At 38.8% G+C, this 21,928-nt stretch overlaps 1 protein-coding gene across 1 annotated transcript in view; it reads right to left on the minus strand.

The window, feature by feature from the left end:
* Window positions 1–1,340: 1,340 nt before the first annotated feature.
* Window positions 1,341–21,928, minus strand: part of ACER3 (alkaline ceramidase 3) — a 43,451-nt gene continuing 22,863 nt past the window's right edge. Inside the window, exons 4-11 of the mRNA XM_010223687.2 lie at window positions 19,148–19,200; window positions 16,949–17,030; window positions 16,147–16,182; window positions 8,700–8,758; window positions 6,404–6,505; window positions 3,686–3,790; window positions 2,562–2,607; window positions 1,341–2,351 (exon numbers count right to left, since the gene is read on the minus strand). Coding sequence (XP_010221989.2) covers window positions 2,298–2,351; window positions 2,562–2,607; window positions 3,686–3,790; window positions 6,404–6,505; window positions 8,700–8,758; window positions 16,147–16,182; window positions 16,949–17,030; window positions 19,148–19,200 — 537 coding nt within the window. The 3' untranslated portion in view covers window positions 1,341–2,297. The remainder of the gene's footprint in view (window positions 2,352–2,561; window positions 2,608–3,685; window positions 3,791–6,403; window positions 6,506–8,699; window positions 8,759–16,146; window positions 16,183–16,948; window positions 17,031–19,147; window positions 19,201–21,928) is intronic.

The following is a 21,928-nucleotide window of genomic DNA, read 5'->3' on the forward strand; positions in this document are numbered from 1 at the left end:
CAAATGCTCCATAACAAAATGAAGGCCACTAAGATACAGGCTTTGTCCATAAATAAAATAAAATAAAAACTTCAAAAAAATCTGAAAATGATAAAAAAAAAAACATGCTAAGCAGGTGTCATCAGTGACTGTTGATGTTTCTAGCATGTAAACACACTTAACAGGAAAAAAAGAATCAAACTGAGTGCAAACTGAGTGCAATGTGGGAGAGCATGGAGGTGAATGGGCAGGCACTTTTGTAAGCTACATTTTTAAAACGATTCTCAAATCTCTTCACCAAAAGAACTCCTTCTGGCTAATTAAAGGCACCTGATCCAGGACAGCATTTTCTCACCACTGTGATAGGTGGTTCAACCTCTTTCTGCTGAAGAACCCCCAAATCGGCCTTGTCTGCTGAACGGAAGCCTCCTGGCAGTAGATTTCTTTTAAATGCAGCATTCGGAGACCCTCACAGTGGTGTGTGCATTACAGGCCAAAATGCACTGCTATGTGTGCTTAAACTTCACTGAATCACTCCGAACCAGGCATTTTTTTTCCAGCCTTGTTTGGATCTAACTCAATCCCAAGGGTCCAGGGTCCGTCACCATGACCAAGACTCAGGATTTCACATGGAGTTTGGCATTGGTGGAGGTGCTACTGATGTACATGGAGGATGCAGTTAAGCTCCAAGCAAAAACGAACACACCAAAGAGAGAGTTTTAATTAAAACTGATTCTATAATCCAGATTTCAATCTGACTTCTTCAGCTGTCAAAGCAAGGACGCTTATGCTAGCTTTGACTTTTTGATGTGGGGAATAGCTTTATAGCTGGATTCATGTGCCTTGGTACTGTTGGATTTTAAATTAATAGAGAATGGAATTTCTCGTATAATCTGAGCATTTCCCCTTATGTCAAGAAGATTAAGACCCTCAGAGCATCAAAAGCTGATGCAAATTGCATAGCACAGCAGCTAGGAGGCCCACAGACAGGCTCCAATAGTGAGCCCAAAGTCTGGAGGATAAAAACCACGGCCTCTGATATGAGGTATATTTTGAAAAAAAAGTTAGTTCAGTGTTTTCTTTATGCTTAGTTATTAACTTTGATTGCATGGGTGAAAAAGAAAAAAAGAAAAAAGAAAAAAAAAGCAAAACCCAGCGGGTTTATCCCCAGTGAAAACCTAAAGGTTTTAGAAGCGACGGTCATAAAGAGTCAGCTCAAACTTTCCACAGAGTGACTGTGTCACGGAAAGATTAAGAAGGAAAGAGCTGTCAATTACATTTTGGGGTATCCTCAATATAAGTCCTGTTTTTTACTCTCTGTTCAATATTTCCAGATAAGGTAATGCTTCAGGAAGTCAGACCGATATTTTAAGACTTGCAAAATAAGGGAAAGACATGAATTCAAAGCTGCACTAGCATATTTTGAAGAGGTTGTAAATCTGTGGTAGAAATGGGATATGGGGAGAGAGAATGGGAGGCATGGAAGCAATAATTATAAGGAATAGAAGTGTTGTGTTTATACAGTCACCCCAAGGACCCTGCAGTCTCCTGATAGATCAACTACTAGTCAAAAATTAGGAATTAATGTTCCACACACCAAAAAAGAACCAGTATAAAGGTTTCTCCATCTTAAGTATCTTCTCCTGATCATACCCTGGAACATCCTCCACCACTTATCTCAGTTGAACTATACTGAGAAGGGAAGCCTAGTGCAAAATAAAATAAATGGCACTATGTATCCCAACCTTTTTGCTTAAAATATAATTGCAAATGAAGAAGCAAAATAGAATAAAGCCCTAAATCATTATATACTTCATTAACTGTATAAAAGTGCAAGTTTAGAGTAGTTCAGGTTAAGCATTCAGTTCACTATAGGCCACACAGGATGCCCAGCTTGGCCAGCAACAGCCCATTCTTATCATTCAGTTACTAATATTAGCTTAAACCACAGAAAGAACAACAACTGAATGAAAAATGTATGCAATCCACTTCATAAAATGGTTAGTTTTCTGTGACCAGCACGAAATATTAGCTTAGTATCATCAGCTATACAATATATACATAAAAATATTGTGTCTTAATCTTTTTTTTTCTTTGTTTTTTTTAAACAACTTAGAATAAAACCATACTAAATGCTATTTCCCTAACATGTCAACTCTTCACTCTGGTCTGGCTGGGAGGCCAAGTGACAGCGAAAAGTCCTTTTATACCAGGGGTGCTTGAATTCATCCATAATTTTGACACTTCAGCTGTAGTAACTGTTGAGCCTCTCTAATTCAGCCAGGCTAGATGGTTCAATGCAGCTGCCTCCATCTCCATCAAAGTTTCTTGGGTGGCTCCACCAGAAGAACAGGCCATATTCCAAAAACAAACTGTTAAAAGAGAAATAGGGAAAGGGGAATGATTTTTTTGGAACAGAAATCAAATACCATTGACATAATTTCAAGCATATTTCTTGGGATCCGTGTAGAAATCAAAGACAGAACCCTAACAAGGACAACCACTGGACCCCAATGCATGTTCAAACACAAGACATCTGAAAGCTATAGTGCATCAATGGACACAAAAAATTGGTTGCTTACCTTCACCTTTGGCCTGTGCTTCAGAAAAAGTGTCCTTGTGTATAAACTAAGGAAGAGAGGAAAGGCATGCTTCAGATTAAACATATAACACAACATATAAATAATAATGATGTACTACTAATTCCAGTTTAATTTTCCAACTAGAAAAAAAAAAAGCTCTGTGATTGCAGGGATAGTCGTTCTACCTAGGACATATGAGCCTACAGCAAATCACTTAGTTCTGGACTATGAATAGCAAATGAATTTACCCTGCCCCTAGAAGAGAAAAACCCAGAAAAGTGAATTTGGGACTAGACGGGGACTAGACCTTGCCATTCTGGAAGGATGAAAATACATCAGTGTACCACAAAATGAGGCAGGGTTGCTCTCTGAGCAATCACATGCCAGGAAGATGAAACAACCAAATCCCCAAACACCCACTATCAGAGCAACTGCTGGAACTGTACTTATTTTCCTTTCATTTTCATTTTACTAGTCAGTTTCTAAACTTATGCTTGATAACTATAGAAAATCTGGTATGTGATCAAGTTTTCTAAACCACTCAGAATACACCTCTTAAATAGGCATTATTTTATAGTTTTAGTTAAGTGCTAAAAGAGCTTTCATTACATAATGGATAAGCTATAGAAATTCTTCAGTTTTCACAGTAAATTCCAGTTTCAGGTCTCATGCCACTAGATGGTGCTACAGACCAAAAACAGAGCCCCAAATCGCTGATTTCTAAAACGGGTATCCTCTGTTTCTGGTAAAATCACCTCAGTTTCGACCACTTCACCCATCACTTTCCTGCTCTATAGTGTAAAATTTGCAAATTTTCATGAGTGATAGCTGCTATCAGAAAGATTAGTTAATACTTCTAAAGTTAAACAAGTGTAAGTGCTTGAGCATCGCTACACAAGAGAAAGGTGTTAATAACATATGTTTTCAAACCAACCTGTTGTCAAATATATTTTCAGTGTAATTACTACAGGGTTCCTGTGTATGAATTGCATCGCCCTAAAGACCCAGGACTATTTAAAGACTGATTACATTTTGAAGAATACGTAAAGAGTCTAAAAACTCACTAAAAATCATAAAAAAGAGAGAAATTCCTACCTCCTTCAGAAAAGAAAGAAATTTCCTACCTCAGGAGGATATGCAGGTAAGAGCCCAGGCCTGTAAGTATATGCCACCAAGCATGAAACTGTGTCACAGCTCCCACAACAGGAGGCATCTTCTCTCGTAGTGCCCTGCAGAAAGAAATGCCACAACGTGTGTTTTTCAAAGCCAAGCAATCTCAAAGAGCACTGTTTAATTGTCAGATCATGTGTTACCAGTTCCCTAAGACACCACTGATTCATTTTTGATAATCATGTCACCTACTCTCCAGCTCCATTGGAGCTTTGCTTGCCTTTTTCTGTTGCACACTACACTGGGACAAAATGGGTGGATAGTGAGGAACAGAAGGTGAAGAGTCCAAAATGCTTTGCCAAAATGCTTAATCTTCTAACTGTTATGGAGAATGAGCTGCTCAAGAGGCCAGAAGATGGAGATGGAAAAAGAAAGGGAAGGACCTGAAATGTCAGTCTTTCCCCTGCTCGCTACAGAGTTCTGCTGATAATAATGCTGATTTTGGTTGATGGTGGAATACGTGTTCACACGTGACTGTCTTCTTTTTTGGCATATAATTCACATATGATCAGGCCAAAAGAGAAAGGGAAAATAGCAGTGACTGCAGGTTTCAAGGAAGAAAAACATGTAGCTGCTGTTAATAGCTATTTAGTGTGTGATGTTTTAGTGCTCATAACTGGGCTGCTACTGAGTTTCCAGTACACAGAGGAGGACACAGAGCCTCCAGTCACAGAGGAGTCCAGTCCTCCAGTCACAGAGGAGGACACAGAGCCACGATTCAGTCATCCAAGAATGACATACTGGAACACCAGAACTGTCACTCCTGGCACAGCCTCGTGGCATTTTGATGGCACAAAAACTCAAAGTTCAAGATTCAAAAGCTCATGAATCACACAGTGAAACCAAGTGCTACAGAATTATCACTTTTTTTTTTTAATTGGCTCCAGACTTTATGAAATGTGGAAAAACATAAACAGAATCCAAGTACAATTTTGCATATTAAAAACAAAAAAAGCAGGTGGGTGGATGATTCACAAGATCTTTAGAGAATAAAAAAAAAATTACATGGAACTGGAATTTATTTTCTCCAAAGGTTCCAGTTATAACACCACTCTGAGAAATTCAGAGGCTCTGCAGACATCTGATTAAAGCTAGTAAACAAGCTGATTTTCCCCAGCACCATAACTCAGCAAGCACAATAGGAATTATACTGACATGTTTTCCCTTTGCAGAACAAGGATGGAAAACAGTGTTTCAGCAGCTGGTGTAATCTTTGAGTCCAGAGCAACTTCTAAAGCCCCATGGACCTCCAGCAGCTCTATGAGCTGAGGGTTATGATCTCACCACTGCTCTGATGCAGCTGCAAAAATCAGCCCTGATGCCACAGTTTGCAAAGTAAACCCACCCACTCGTGTTGGCAAATAACTTCATGCCAGTTCTATCAAGTGTTTCTTTAAAGCACTGTGTGCGATACTCATTTTTGGAAGCTTCAAGAAAACTCGTTTGCAATGAAGTTCCAATTGGGCTAACACAGTGCAAGGTTTACGGAGCCAAAAGGGACAGATGGGACACATTAGACTCCTTCCTTACCGCACACTCTGATCTAAGGCTACACCAACCTACTAGGACCATCCTGTACCCCACAAGTTGAAGTGTGCAGCAGTGTATGTTGATGGAGAACAGGAAGATCAGGGTCAGCTGGGACTTCTTCTTGGCATGGCAGCCAAGTGCAATGAATTGGCTCGTGGAGTTGCTGCTCATTCTGAGACACTTAAACAGCTGCTGTCTATTGGTGACTAATACATCACATCAGGTATTTATTTAACCTGCAAAACTGCTGCTTTTATTGTTTTCCTGAAGTAAAACAAAAGCAGAAAGCAAAGCAGGATAAAAAACTTGTTTGGATGAAGTGTGAACAGTAGATTGCAGCATGCCACAAATCCTTGACTCAATATAAGTTGAAAAGAAATATCAGCTACAAAAATTCTGCTCATGGATAAGAAAAAAAAATGAGTTCTGATTCAGAAATAAGCAGAAACAAGGCTATGGCAGAACAACTCTTCTCCATCAGTGGCTAAGCAACAAGTATCCAGGGATTACAAATCTCTGCATTGCCTTGTGCTTTGTTCCCTAGTTATCCAGCCTGTAGAGCACCACTGGAGCATAGGACACTTCCCTGTCTACGCCTTCCAGAAGGCAGCTCTGCAGATCGTGCAGGCAATGCACTCGGATGTCATTCCAACAGCCAGTCGGAACACAGTTGAGTGCATATCCAGAGCCAGGGAGAAGCAGTCTAAGGGAATATAGGTTAATAGTTACCCTTGGTTTCACTGTAGGGGTGACATAACCCCAGTCAGTAAGTGCTGTTTGAGCAATTCAGAGCTTCAGAACTTTACTAAAGTGAAAGATGATGAAAAATCAACATTGTTGAACCAGCTGAACTGGAGAAAACTTGTTATAATTTGGCACTAAGTTACTCTAATTTCCATTACACTTCAAATTTTCTTTGAGGAAATTGAGGTATTTCACACTGCAAATAGTTATATCATCAGGCAACCTATTAAATAAATAAAGCAGCTGCTAAGCACTGAATCTAGTCATGAACAAAGCGAATGTTCCATAGCAATGTCCCACACACGCCACAAGATGGATCTGGACATCCTCCACAGAGAAAGCAAAGCTGTGTGCTGAAAGATTATTGAGAACTAGCTCGACAAATTGAAAGAGCTCACCTCAATTTATCACAGAAAATGTTGTCCACATTCCAGAGGAAAAATCCCATTAAGAATACAGTTAAAGATGTATAGCCCAGACCTCTAAGCCATGGGTATACCCTAGAGAGAAAGACAAATATTGCAAAATTTAGTTCAAGACACAGCTTTTAGCATACATAATATTACTATATGCACATAAACTGTGCATATAGTGTATAAACTGTTTAAAACATAAAGATTAACTTAAGAGCATCATTAATAAACTCACCCTCCCTTTTTGCATTCTAGCCAGGTCAAGAATCTTTAACATCCTAACGAACATTTGAGGCATTTATTCATTTCTAATAAAACAAGCCTGCCCCACAAATATCAAGAGGCTACCACAAAATGCAGTTTATGTTATTTTTAAGCATTATGAATACACAGTTTAGAATTCATGTTAAAACACATTCCTGAGCTGCTTTTTTTCCACACTTCACCAATGTGAGCAGAAGCAACAGAAATGTGTAAAACAGACAGGTTTTGTGATGTACCCATTGGCAACAAGAACACTGCCAACATAAACTGGCCCAAACAGTGTTTGTTTAGTCAAATAAATGTGTGGAGTACCACGTGCTAGAGTCAAACTGTAACACTTCTGACTCAGAATGAGTGTTCTAGAGACACAAGCAAACCCAGGACATGAGAAAGCATTAAATGGTATGTTGTACATGCTGGTGATTAGGTGCCTATAGTTGAAATTGTTCAAGGAATAAATGGAGTCGTTTTGTGAAGAAGTGAGAGGTTGGCATGACTTAATACAAGAGAACATGGTTTGCGAACAGATGACAACATGTGCCAAGGTATAATCTTGGCAAGGAAGCGGAGAAACCCAAAGAACCAGATGAAAAATAGGGGGAAATAGCCAGATATAGACTGCAAATGAGAACAGAAGGAAGTAGAGGTCTTGCTCCAAAGAATTCTGGAAGGAAAAACGTGCCGTTCCTTCGAGGTTTTCGTGCTTGGACCGACTTCCAGCTCTACACTAAGCAATATGAGTGATAGGAAGCTAATATCACATATTAAGGAAAAAAGATCGAAAAGAAGCAGAAATACATAAGTTAATACAGGTTTGGACAAGTTTTAGCATGATAAACTGAGAGACAAAAGCACATCTTAACAATGTGGAGGAAGCAAATCTGAAAATGGAAGTAGGGCTGACTTGCAGAGAAGCAAAAGGGCACTGTTGGGTTGACGTTGCTTCTTTAGCAGCAGAATTAGTTTAAAATTCCTTCCCCATCTCAACTTCATGATCATGGTTTACAACAGCACAACTGAAGGGAGAAACTGGGCTTTGTAGGGCCAGGCTGTCATGATGTGGCTAATGAAGAAAATATATTCCAGAAAAACTGCAATCAAGGGGGAAATAAAGTAGGTGCAACATCAAAGAGAGACTTTGCTGAAGAAAACCTAACAGGAAACCCTGGGAGAGAGGATGGTTGTGTTATTGATAGCGACAGAAAACAGCAAAAGGAATAACACTTCAGGAATAATGACCATACATGAGTGTGTGGAATTTGCAAAGCTGGAAAGATAGCTGCCCTAAAGGGTTGTCTAAACCAGACATGCATAAAATTCACATTGAATTGCTAGACCTGTACTAAATCTTTGTGCAAACACAAAATTAAAGTGACTGGAACTTGATTCAACTCAGTTCCTTTGTAAGTGAATAAAGGCAGTATCAGTTTAGATCTCTAGGTTAGGATTAGAATTTGAATAGGTTCAAAAAGTGACTTTAAACTGGTAATTGTTCCAACAGCAAAAAGAAAACACACATATTTTATTTATTTACTTAAAGTCTGTGAACATTTATGCTGGGTCTGTTAAGATTTCCTAGGAAAAGTTAAATCAAATGAACTAAAAGTATACTTGCAAGTTGATTCAATGAGTCTGCTTTAAAGTCACAGTTTGTTAATTTTTTCCTTGTGTCCCTGAACAGTTATATGCTTAACCTAAGACACATGTAGCTTAAGATGTGGTATAGAGAAATCAATAATTTTCAGAGACAATCTCCATATTCATGAGAATGCCAACTGCTCAGAGGGCAGGAATCGTTTAAATCTCTAGTATTAATATACAAGTATATTAATACAAGTATTAATACAAGGAGGCGAGACATTCCCTTCCAACTGAAGGGCACACTGGAGCTGGCATCACATACCTGGACCCAGAAAGTCTGTCAATGCTGATTTCTCAAGTCAACCTCACAGGAAAAAAAAGGTGCAAATACTAAGTTTTAGCCTATATTATAATGAAGAATTGAATGGCTACTTACCATAATACTATATACACAGATCGTAGAACTATAATGGAGACTAGTGTTCCATACATGATCTGGAAATAAAAACAGACAGAATTCAACAGTGGCATTCAAGGAACACTAACAAAACACACACCCATAAGGAATACATACACAGAATACTACAGAAGTAAAAATTCCTGATATCTCTGCTGATTTTTATTTCTCAGTCTCAAGAAAAGAGTTCCCCCCCCCCCCAATGCCTCTCCAACAAAGTCTTCCCCCAAAGTCTCCAATAAAAATATGATTATGTCCATGCTGTTAATGTAAGTAAAAGAAAACTCAGTTGTGTAGAACTGCTGTTTTACTTCTCTGACTTAAAAAGCCAACACTAGGTGGCACTCAGGAAGCATCCTGAGGTCAAAATGGTTAAGTCACTCCTATCACCTCTTCTGCATTAAAATCATAGTTCCTTCATTGATATTTCGGATTCATTATCTTTACTGAAAGCTAAATCTTGAACAGACTCTGCAGCACGCTCACGCTGAACACGACCATTAAACAATACTTTATTTTGAACTATTACAGGCTGCTAGGACTGTAATGATAAAGTGAGAAAGTTGTATTTTCCGAACAAGCACACAATCAAAACCTGGCTTAATGTAGGCGTTTAATGGAGTTTGATGTAATGACTTGACTATATAAAAGGTTAAAGCGATTATTTCTTGTCTGTCTTAAGATCTTTCAATGTCCCTGCCTTCCTTTATTCAAAAACTTAGGATCCACGTAACAACGTGCTCAAGACCAACCAACTAGATAGAAGAAATACAGCTCCTCTCTGTCCTTTGCTTCTCCATCCACTGAGTTTCCTTTCTCACTTTTGCTTTTAATTCTCATCTGACTCTTCCTTGCTTTGCATGAAATGAAATAAGAAACTTTTGCTTAAAAATGCCTAAGCCTCACAGAAGTAGCATATTTACATACGAGTTTTAACAATACGATGGGTTTTTAACGTGTCTGTTGACTTCTTCATTCCTTTTGTTCTTTTAGGCTTCATGGCAAGGACTAGTCCTTATTTTACTGTAACTAGGGCATTCAGCTATGATTATCCTGTGAAAACACCCCTACCTTTGGCCATTCAATACAACACAGACTGGAGAACTGATGTGAAATAAAATCCACCTTTTAAAAATACATACATGCAAATTCCAAGTTCATATGAACTTCAGGGACAAGGTTAGTAGCACACACCATATTAGCAATGTATATATAGACGTAGAATGCACGGTGCAGTCCTAATTCTTACCCAACAGGTAAGACGAAGCTCCAGTATTGACTATGTAAGTCATTCAGCAGAAGCAGCCCTATATTTGCACTCAGAGCGAGATCAGATAACTCCAGTAACTCGACTCTGCTGCTGTGCTCAGCTCCAAAACCCAATTGTTTGGAAGGCTAATTGGTTCAGGACCAACCCTTATGCAAAGCTAACTAATTCCCACTCCCCTTTCTGGGTCATGACACCTAACCAGAAAAAGTCCTGCTAGGCACAGCCTGAGTATCAAGTGCTTATCAGTCCCAAGCTGAAGATGGAAAGATCCCCCTATAAGCCAAACACTAACTTCGGAAGTCAACAACCCTGCGAATCTCATTGGGAAGAGCCTATTTTGCTTTCCTAAACAACTCCAGTAATTTATTCCAAGAGAGGGAAGGCACTGAGGAAGAAACTCATAAAAAGCAGCCCAGGAGGCAGTTCTACTCCATTTTCTTGCTGCCGTCCTCCTTCCTACAGTGTTGACTGCTGAGGTCTGCTGCGCTGACGCAGAAAAATCTCCCTGCAAAGAAACCCATTTCTATCGCACTGGGTAACAGCATGGGCATCTCTGAGCTTTTATGGTGCAACTCGCTTGCACAAAGAGCAAAAATAGTGATAAGAGCAGCTAGGGAAACATGTCTTATAGCCAGCCCAAAGCCCCCACAGAACATGGGTAAAATGCTATTTTTTTTTTGCAACATGCTGAAAGCATGAAAGGGCAAAAGCTAAAGGGAAGCTTTCTTGTAGAGCTGCCAGCAGCTGGCAGAAGTTGTGTTGGAGGGAGGAGAAAAAAAAACGAAATAAGCCGTACAGTGTCTGAGGAAAAATATACCCCTAGTTGACACTTCAATTTCTTGCCTTTTCCGCTCCCTACACAAAGAGGTTGTTAGCAGTAAAACACATTTGTGTTTAAAAGCCTGTGAAAGACTGCAACAACAAACTGATCTTCTCTGCACGCTCCTGTCCTCCTTGCCACGCTGGGGAAGGCACCGGGGAGGTGTTGTACAGTCTCAGCATGTCACGGTGTCTCGCTACAACCGTTTCTCACTAGAGCCCTGGGAGCAGAGCGATGCAGCTTCGCTTGTTCCTTAGGGAAAAGAGCTTGTTTTTATTCCTCTGCCACCTGCGGATTTACTGTTTTTGCAACAAATTCATCAGGTCCTGTCTTTGCACTCAAGGAAACAGAAAGCAAAAGCCCCACCTTATTCAAGTCTTGCATTTCTTGATTCCTTTGTTCTGCTGCTTTAGCTAAACACATCATTTTGGTGACAGATGAGAAGCAAAGCTCGTTCTGTGCAATTCTGCCTCAAAGTGCCTTCCTACATGAAGGCAAATGAGCACCTTGGCACTGGGTTGAAACAAAAGGAAACGGCAGCACCTCATCACGCTGAGTTAGCGCTAGGCAGTTCCCTCTCTGCTGCTAAAGATACAAATAAAGCTGCAGATAGTTCAGCTTTCGGGGCGCTGATTTTGCAATTGAAACCAATTTTCAATTTTATTATAATATTTTATTTATTATTTATTATTATTTATTTTCAATTTTATTATTATAAACTATTCAATTTTATTGCAATTTTATATGCTACCTGAAAAAAATACACATGGGACAAGTGTGCTCCTAGTTTGCAATCAGAAAGGAAGCATTTGGGCACTAGCTGGCAGCATTTTCAGAGATTAACATGTAAGTAGTTAAATTATTTGTATAAATTCACTTCTTGCACATGTCAGAGGCGAGGTTGAGATTCTACACCAAGGAGAGTGCAAAAAACAGGTTATCCATCCTCATGCCTAGTGCAGAAAGTTTCAAGAGCCTGTGATTTCTGCTATTCCTCGTGCTCTTGGATTTCTGTCCTTCTTTTACTAGTGATGTCAACTTGTCAGCCTTAAAAATTAGTGCAGACATTGAGAACCACGTGGAGGGATTTGGAGTTTTTGGCCACCACTTCTATATTAATATACAAACCAGCTATCAAAAAGCAGTTATCTCAAATCCTTGAGGCTGGACATCGTCCCTGGGGTTTACAACAAAAGAAATCGACTTCTGGGTGTTCCCAGGCTTCTGGGGAAGAAATCCGAGCGACGAGAGATGAAGGAAAATCATCACCATGACAGTGAATTTCGGAACTCCACAAAATTATAGCTATACATTGTCCAAACACACTGAGGAGACAGCTACCAGAGCTAACTCGGATGACCTGCACCTGGTTTAGTCCTATTTAAATGCACGGAGAGGGGTAACGCGACACACGGCTCTGCTGCTGCTGCACGGAGCAGCTCTCCAGAGCTCAGCTTTATCCGTGGTTTTGAGCAGGGTGATGCCAAAATATCAAGACCTCCATGGTGAAGACATGCCCTGAAAAGGTCATTTTTAACAGATTGCCTGGCAACCTGAACCTAGAAAGCAAGAAACATGTTCTGCTAAAGGCACAGGATATTAAGTCACAAGCCTTCAACTATGGATTGCCTTAGCAGCAGGGGGACTCTGGAGAGCTGTGAGACACTGAGAGGGTCTACAGGGATTCCCCAAATGAGAAGTCTTATAAATCTGAAAAGGTTGCACCCTGGAGAAGAACTGTTCTTCTATTGATAAATCCTGCAGTTTCAGGTTCCCATATGTATTTCCATATACACTTTCCACCCTGCCTTAAATCATCCCACTCCTTCTTTGCATTTATACATTGAAAATATCTGTGCAGGATAATCCTGTTGGTTCATTTTTCATCTAGCCACATGAAAGGCCTTTTTCTCCCACGATGTCTCTCCCTTTCTCTGTCTTCCCTCCTCTCCTCCCTTCTTCGAAGTCATTTTAACTGCTAAATCCAGCAGTATTTGTGCTTTACCTTCATCACGGATGCTGGAAACTCACTGGTCCTATTTGAGCTGTGATAAACAAATACATGCAGGCACTCAATCCTCTGTTCCTGTAATTGCAGTCCTCAAGGTATTCCAGGCACCCTCCACTGTACTCAGCCATGTCTTACAACTCATGCCATCACGGACACCATCCACAGGCTTCTCTTTTTGGAGAAAGTCTGGGCAGAGGCTGCTTTTCATCATCTCTTTTTGCATTTTGCCACTAGTTGCTCCCTTACCCTCTCTGGAGTTCTTACATGGATGTACTTCTCCAGCCTGCTTCTTTTCTCATGGGACATCAAACTCAGCGTTTTTTGTAGCGACTAGACAAAAGGCAGCTTTTTAACCACATTTCCTAATGTGGAAAAAGCAGCTAACCACAACGAGCTTTCGTTTCATCTTGATTTATATTTACTCTTTGAATTATTTTTGTTCAAAATTTGCTTCAAAGTCTTGTAACATGCAGCTATACAAAGAAAATGGTATTTACATAACCTGACCAACTAGATGAATTAGGTTTTGATCACTGCAGATGTAAAGCCTGCATATTTTATGCAGTAAGCAACTAAATCGAGATAAAAAAAATGTAGGTAATAGCTACCCATGCTATTTTTTATTGGAAAGAAGGTCACTTGTAGGACATGAGTCTAAATTTTTAGCTGTCAGGGTCATTTCTTTTGCTTTCAGGATGGTCTTCAATCTACCTGTCCAGCATTAGTCCACACCAGCAGCCAAATCCCTCCCTACATCTTTCCCTTGTGTAAGCACAAATACATACGTGGTAAACAGAGATGAGCAACTAATCTCATTTAAAACTAATCCCAAGGAGAACTTTAACCTGTTTAGCTCCTCAGTGAAATTCACAGAGTTAATTTTTTTATTTTGGCATTGGACGGGAAGAAAAGGAGAGGATATAGCTGTTTCCTTGGACAGTGATCCTGGCTTATGAAACAGGTATGAAAGTGGCACTTGGGCTGGTTCAGTGCTATTCTAGGCAGTAACAGAGAATAAGATATAAGCAAAGCAATATATTCTTGTAAGGGTCAGTGGTATTTTAACTGATAAAAGCTATGGGGAAAACAAAATCCCCCGAATTTCCAAAGAACAGACAAAGATGCCAACCCCCTGCCAAAACAGGTGGGTTGTCAGACAAATATTTTCTTCTACTAAGAAAATGCAGTCTCCATCTGTTCACGATTTGCACATCCCATTCCTCCCACAAGGGAAAGATGGAGACCCTAAAGATCTGCAATATCTGAATGGAGAGAGATGGTGCCTGTTGTTACCCTACCAAGAATAACAAGCAGAAATCCCCTCCTGCTGGCAGTGAGCAATTGCTGGGAATAAATTGGGAAGGAAAGTGGGAAATAATTCACTGAAAAATGAGGCTTCGATTGTGGCTACTGAACATAATAGGACACTTTTCTATTCTTTACCCTAACAGGACAGCAATAGAAATGCACTGAAATGATGAACAGTTTAGAGCTGGCCATGCAGTTATTCCCTTTTCTACAAGGCTGATAAATGGAGATGAATACAGACAAATACCTGCAGGAATCAAATGCTGTTTTATGTCCTAAAATTGCTTTCCCGCAGAGCTGGAGACTGAGATTAAGAGTTAAACCACGACTCATGCATGTATTCAAGTTTACATTAACTCTGCACAATCCATTCTGTTGGGAAATATTTACAGAAATAATATAGAGATTTTTTGGTTCACTCCAAAATGAAGGACAAGTATTAAGAAAATAACCCTGCTTAACTGCAGTCAGAAAAAATGTTCTAAAGTTACCACATAGTTTGTGAATATTATGCAAAAAATCAGTGCAGTACTCGAACAGCTGGAATTTGTCCATAACTATATGTACTCTATAAAAATCAATTTGGAAAGAGTTGTTGTAAAGAGGCCAGTGCTTTTATATGTCTAAATCTTTTCCACATTGATTCCTCATGGATAAATTATAACATGAAATTCATGTTCTGAATCTAAGACAAACCAGATGCAAAAAGTTCAAGCTTTGGGGAAACAGTTTAGTGTTTTCAGAGAAGCCATATTATCTATTGCCTTAATATCTTTAACAAAGAAAAGTATTTATGGGAAAACATCAAATCAGGGTATAGCAAAGCTGTAATATATTTATTATAATAAATGTATACTGAAAGGATATTTGATTTATGAAATAAAATACTCCGCCATCAGTAATGAATTCTGCCATTGTTGGTAACAGAATTATTTCAAAGAATTTCATTTAAGCTCAGGTTTATGAACAGTTCAGTAAAAGCACTAGAAATTGCCATTTTAACCCTGGCCAATATCTTATTGCCAAAAATAGCAAAAATGTAGGGGCAAAAAAGAAAGTATCAGATTAATATGATTGAAAGCAGCATGCAAGTTTCTCTTCTAAATCTAGAGGTAAAGATTTTTGATTTTGTGAGGGAGTTTTACTCAGCAGCCCTTTACTAACCCACCAAGAGGAACAACATATCATTTTTTATTAATACTGGTCCAGCAGGAGCTTTTTGACAGGCGATGGCACTACCAATTTCAGAAATTAAGGCTTTAAAGTTTTGTCTTGCTAAGAGCTCTGTGCTTTTTCCTTGGCAATTTTTCAGTAATTATCCCTAATCATAAAGTTATAAAAGGGGAAAAAAATCACAGAACAGATAAGCAAGCAGGATTTCTAATCTTTTGTGAAGAGGCAAGTGAGGCAAATCCAATCCAAAAAGGCAGTGAATGCCCATTACCACTGTTAGGCTAATGCAAAAGAACAGGAACCAAATGCATCATTGAGCCTCCAAGACCCAAATACCTGTCTACTATATAACCGTAATAGACATGTCTGTGTGTAAATTCAGCTTGTGTTTACACAAAATAGAATTGTTAGAAATGTTAATATACTAAAGGAGGCAAAAGAAAATGTGGCTAAGTCACGCAAGCCATGTTATGCTTGGGGACAGTTTCACAGCAGGCACTAACAGAATAAACCAGATGAGAACTCATTGCTCCCTCCCTCTCACACACACCTTCATTTATATTATATGTTACTTTTAATTAGGGGAACCTACACTATAGTTAGGATCACCTTTTATTATACCAGTGACCGAATAAAAATATTAGGTCAAATATTCAAACAAAGCACATTAAACACATTCTGGTTTTGCAGACCAAGTCACAGGCTGGCAACATGACAGGCAGCAACACTCAGCAAATTGAGTTTGCTTTCCATTCTCCCTTCGTTCCTTTCAACTATAAAATACCATAAAACATTTCTCTAAAAAGAGAAACAAGATGAGCTTCTCCAACAGAGCAAGATTTACCTGATGGAATACTGGCTCTTTCAAATTTAAGTAAACCTGAAAAAAAAAAAAAAGCAGAGAATTATCCTATTGTTAATCTGAGTATCATGAAGATTTGTTCTGTTGGAATAAAATCCTAAGTGTCTGTCTATTTATCACCAGACTCCTAACATGGCATGAGTTTAAAGAAACATAAATGACAGAACAGTCAAGCTCTCTAAAGGCACAAGACTTGAAATCACTTCTGCTATTTTTATTTAAAACCATTTTTTTAAAGAACATTTCCATCTGTGGTTGACAGAGAGTAGATAAGGCATTTTATTCAGACTGGGAATACACTGACTGGAGAACAGAATAAAGCTAACCACGATACCATCAAAATTCTTCCAAGTTTAGAAAGAACTACGTTTCTCTCCTGATCTGGCTCTTGTTTTAAAGTGCCAGTCAATGCACTGGACTGTATATCACTGTGTACCTTTTGCAGTCCATTGAACGGGATTATTCTCATTATTTTTAGAGGAGTTAAACTGAGACTTAGACAGCTATTTAGTTTTGTCTAAGGTTTCACAAAAAGGCAAAATCAGAAGTGTTTTCCATGCAACCCTGATCAAGACCTGCATTACTACCTCTCTTCTTCCTTTTTCTATATAAAGTGTTTTAAAATCATATTTGTTTACAGATTTTTTTCAGGTTTTCACACTAAAAGAATAATTTAGCCTTCTTGGCTGGAAGTGAGAGATTCAGTATGGCCTGAACAAGACTCCTCCAGTGACAGAACTACCAACCCACAGGTGAAAACGCTGTATTAGAGAAAGGCACTTACTATGCTGACGACAACACTGTATGTTATTAACAGGAAAAGCAGCGGATAATTGACTGTGTTCTTATACTTGAAACATTCATACCTGGAACAGAACAAAGAAGAGCAATAACATTCCTCACTTAGGACATAAAAGACATATTTTTCAAGGCATATATTATTATTATATATTTGGAAGAACACTGACCCAAATAAATTTTAGGTCCTTCAAGGAAACATGGCTCCCCTCCAAAGATTTGTCATTTCCATGTGGAAATTCATACTTTTACCAATAAATGGTTATGAAGTATACTGTGAAAAAGCCATAGGCTTATGTACAACATACAAAAAATAATCCAGGCCATAGAAGTAGCCTGGGAAGCAGAGCATTTGTGAAGGTGCTTCAGGGATAATAATGGTTGGTAAATTAGAAATGAGATTAAAACGCAGTACAGCTGCCAAGAAAACATTATTACGTCTGTGAGCTAAGAGTCAGTGCAGGAAAGGGCCTGACTTACAAATCAGCAAACTCCAGAGATCTGTTAAAAATCACAAGTTGTTTATGGCTTTGCTATAGTTGCAGTGCAGCTATTTACTACTTTGGGGTTAGTGGAAGGTAAAAACTGCTAATTGCTACTGGTATGCAAAACAGCTAATTAAAATTAGCTTCAAGATCCGAGCACTACACTTCAGTCATGGCTGTGAGGGAATTGCACCCACCTTGCAGACCGTATCGCCATCATTAAAAAAAAAAAAGAAAAAAAGAATTAAAGAACAAAATGAACTTTAAGAACAAATGTACTAGGCCTAGAGGAAATTGTGTATGAAGCAACATATGTCTAGTTTATTATCACAGTTGAAAACCGTTTGCAAACTGTGAAAGGATAAAAGGAAACAAGGAAGAAAAATGTAGCAATAACTAGGAAAAGAATTACAATACAGTGCATTATGTCCCAAAGCAACTTGCTGAAGTAGTTACAGAGCCTGAGAGTTGGTAGGACCAAATGATGTGTAAGGAGAGGGTTTGTGTGGAACGACACCTTCAAGAAAACCAAAAGATTATTAAAGGCCTCTTGTTTTGCTTTCCGTAATACCAAGGATTAACTCATTCTTCTGAACATTTTAGTCACTACCAAGCACACCTGCATAAGAATTTATCAGAGCTACATATGCAGTAACAGACTCCAGTGCTTTTGAAGATGACAGAGCAACTACCCTGTAATATTATTTCAAACATTTTTTTTAAAGTCTCTTGCCATTCTTTCCTCAACCACATTCAAATCATGCAAAAGAAACGCAAAGGTGATTTCAAAGAGACAGGGGAGTTTCAGCTACAAGGGAAATATCTCCACGAGTCCCATGTCTGAACAAACCACAGCCCGAATTTATAGTAATTTATACTGACGTGGGTTGAGTCCTGCAGCATCCACTTCAGCTGCCAGAAACCTTCACCAAAGATACTCGGGTTTTCAACAGCTGAAGATTGGATCATATGTTCAAACAGGGGAAAACAAGACATTTTCTGTCTGCAGAGAGTCTTCTAACATTGAGATTTTCCAAGTGACAGAACAAATCATGTTAAACCTAGGCCCTGTGTTAACAGGTAGGAAAGGCAGCACACTGGCTCTTAAAAATGCTGTACTTTCTGTCACTAAATCAGAGAAAAATGTCTTGCTGTGGCACACAGCTATAATGAATGCTTCAGGATACCCTCTACCACATATATATGCAGCTCTTATTTTTTTGTGGTTTTGTTTTTAATTTTAGAGACAAGGAGAAAGCCGGTTTAACCAGACGTATGAGATTCACATTTGGAGGCAGAGCCTATCCTAGAACCACAGCTCCAAGAAGTCACAGTGCTGGTAATTTAGTAGGCATTACTGCAGGTCGTTTTATTAGCTCTGCAGTCTATATCCTAAACGAGGCTACACTTTGGTCGTATACAGCATTTAGACTTTAACAAGTGTCTTTTTTTCTTGCTAAGCAAATACTGGGATGAGATCTCTAAATTAGCAAGAGCTTGGACTACAGCCAGGCTGTTGCTCTCATGGCTAAATCACAGTGCTTTATTGCTGGCAAAATCGACATCTCATTAAAAACATTTCAAGTTTCACAGTGGCAGCTTCACTGAGCACTAGACTGGGCTTTGCATATCCTGTATTACAAATATTAATGTTTCAAAAGTATTCGAGGTGAAAAAAAAAACATTTAACAAATACTTACAGGCAGTAGACAAACACACAACAACTGTATATCATTGGCAGTTCATCCAACAGCTACAAAAAGCAGAGACATCAAAACATGAAAACTGCTTTTAACCAGACGCCTGGGTAAGTTAATTAAGGAGAGACACTTTTTAAGAAAACAAGAGTTTTTAAGTCATCTGGATATCTACCTTACTGACTGTGCTCGAATACACATCAAATCCTACTCAGATACTGAAATTAGCAGCTTCACTAGTAAGCTTATTTTAATGAACCTTTTGAATACTACATTTCATAAGAAACCCATGTATGAAAAGAATCATGCCATTTTCAATGTTTTTACCTCTTTAAGCATTTACCAAATGTTTTTTCAAAGCCATATCAAACAGGACTGCACCTTTTAGAACCTACCCAAAATAGTCAAGATATTTCAGTATTTCTATGCAAGGATCTGTAACAAGATTTTTTATCCATAGCATAAAATAGAACTTTACTCCCCTAAGAAGTGTTCTGTGATGGGTGTGCATCTGTTTATTTTCTAATTTTGAAAGTTTATTACATTTTTAACTCAAAAGACTTTTTCTTTTCAAATTAGGACTGACAAATAATGCCGTTTTGTTGCGTTCAATTATTTTTATACTATTTGTAGGAAAATACTGGTATGTTACAGCTAAAACAGGAAGCTCTCCAGGGACTCTACAAACTAATTTTGGTGGACTGCAGCAAACACAAGAAAGGTGATTGCTCAAGAATAGCTACATATACACTCCAATTCATCATGCATATATATTTTATGACTACATCATAGCATCACTTTTCTAAAGCTTTGCTGAACAAAGAACATTAAAAAATGATGGACCTAGAGTATAAACCTATAGTTGGCCGATTTCCTTTTGAAAGAGGGTTGAAAATCATGAAAAGGAAAAAGCATGCAGACAGATAAGATTCACTGCCTCTAATTTCCAGTTATGTCAAGCAACAGTTAATACTCACAACTTAGAATCTGACTCTGCCAGCAGGATTCAAATTTCCCAAAGAACAAGAAAAATTGGAGAAGAATTGGGTGCAAACTGATTTTGGTGTTTTTCCCCCAACATTTTTTAAGCTGTGTCTCTGTCCCTTCCTACTACTGGTGAGAGGTATTTAATAAATTCACTTTTTTTTTTTTTTTGAACGAGGAAGAGCATTAAGAGCAATACCAGCTAACATAACCCTTTTCATACATCCTGATTCTTGTTAGCTGGGGCCATTTTTATTTTCTAACTGCATGGGCAAAAACTTTCGTTTAATTTTGAACTTTTATATAGAAAAAAAAGGGAGTTACTGGTCACGGAAACTTTAGGGAATGTTTCACAACGCAGCCAGGCAGATCTAGTGACCAGCACACAGCGAAAGGGAACGTGTTGCTTCTTTATCCGCCTTCCTAGAGCTTCCAGTCCCGCTCATCTGATCCAGGATGAGCAAGTCCAGAGAGCTGAACCAGCACAAAACTCACCTTGAAGAAAAAGGGAATAAAATCTTGCTGTTTTAAGTCCCTGGACCCGTGCAGGGTTGGGATGGGGACTGCAAGGGTCACCACGGAGTGTCAGGAACACAAGAGCAGGACCGGCTTGTTAAGCAGCCCGTGGAGGGTTTTTCTATCTCTTTGCTACACCACAGCCTTAGAGTGAGAAACAACAGAAGCCACAGCTAAATTTAGCTATATCCTAACAGATATTATTTAGAAATTGAACACTGTTCTCATCTAGCCTGATCTGAATTAGCTGTAGGATTAATTCATGCCACTTTTTACTTCAAAGTGTGCCTTAATACCTCAAAATAAGAAATCTGGGGGGAAAAATGAGAAATATAGCAAACATTTTCAAACTTTGACAGTTGGTTACACTTTTAAGTTCATTCGCTGGCAGCTTTTCAGGGACACGAAGGTAATAGCAAAGAGCCTCTCAAAAGATCCTTAAGAGAATGGCTCTTTCATCGAAAGGAATTCATCCCTAAAGAAATCCTGTTAACAGGATGTTTGAGCACAGAAGAAATATGGAGAGAAGGAAATGTGGTAAGCTGATTTAGCATTTTTTCCCATTGTTTTTCAAGCCACAATATAGCACAGTTTCCCTACAAATAAAAGGAAAAATCCAGGAGAATAAGAGAATAGGGGCGATGGCTTCAGAAAAAAAAAAATTTACAATATTAAGATGGTAAAACAAAGCTCAGAAAAAAATTCTCTTCAGACAGCTACCAATGTTGACTTTAATTATAATAAGAAATAAGGTGAACAGGAAAAGGTTATTTACTGGTTGAACTGCTTCCTCTCTGGCCATTCACCAGTTAGCAGGCAGTGTAATTAAGGAGCACTCGCAGATTTAGCTAGGCTGCCAAAATAACAAATATATCCTGTCTCACACCAAGCCTTTTATTCTAGGGAAAAGATGATTGAAGAAATTCGCCTTCTCCCTCATCTGCTTCTGTCCCCTTTTTTATATCACAGTTCACAGGCCCCTGGTTTGCTCTGATAAACCATGCCATAAGCAGCAGTTGTGTGAGTTAAAAAAGGCTCCCAATGCGAAAAGATTCCCTAGAATGTCTGAATCCTGGATCTTTTCAGTGATCTGGGATACAGGGTGGCCTCTGCATATGTGCAAGAAAAATGATGTGAGCAGTGGCAGGATTAATGGAGAGCTGAGGGAACAGAGGTGGAAAGGGGAAAATCTGAGGCAGTCTCAGAGATTAGAGATAAATTACAAGAAGTTTTATTTTGTTGAGAGAGGAGGGATGGATCTAGAAACCTTTTTCATGCCCCAAA

This window comes from Tinamus guttatus, unplaced genomic scaffold, assembly GCF_059628265.1.
Source record: "Tinamus guttatus ecotype Peru unplaced genomic scaffold, ASM5962826v1 Tinamus_guttatus_pri_ptg000602l, whole genome shotgun sequence".
NCBI classification, from domain to species: Eukaryota; Metazoa; Chordata; class Aves; order Tinamiformes; family Tinamidae; genus Tinamus; species Tinamus guttatus.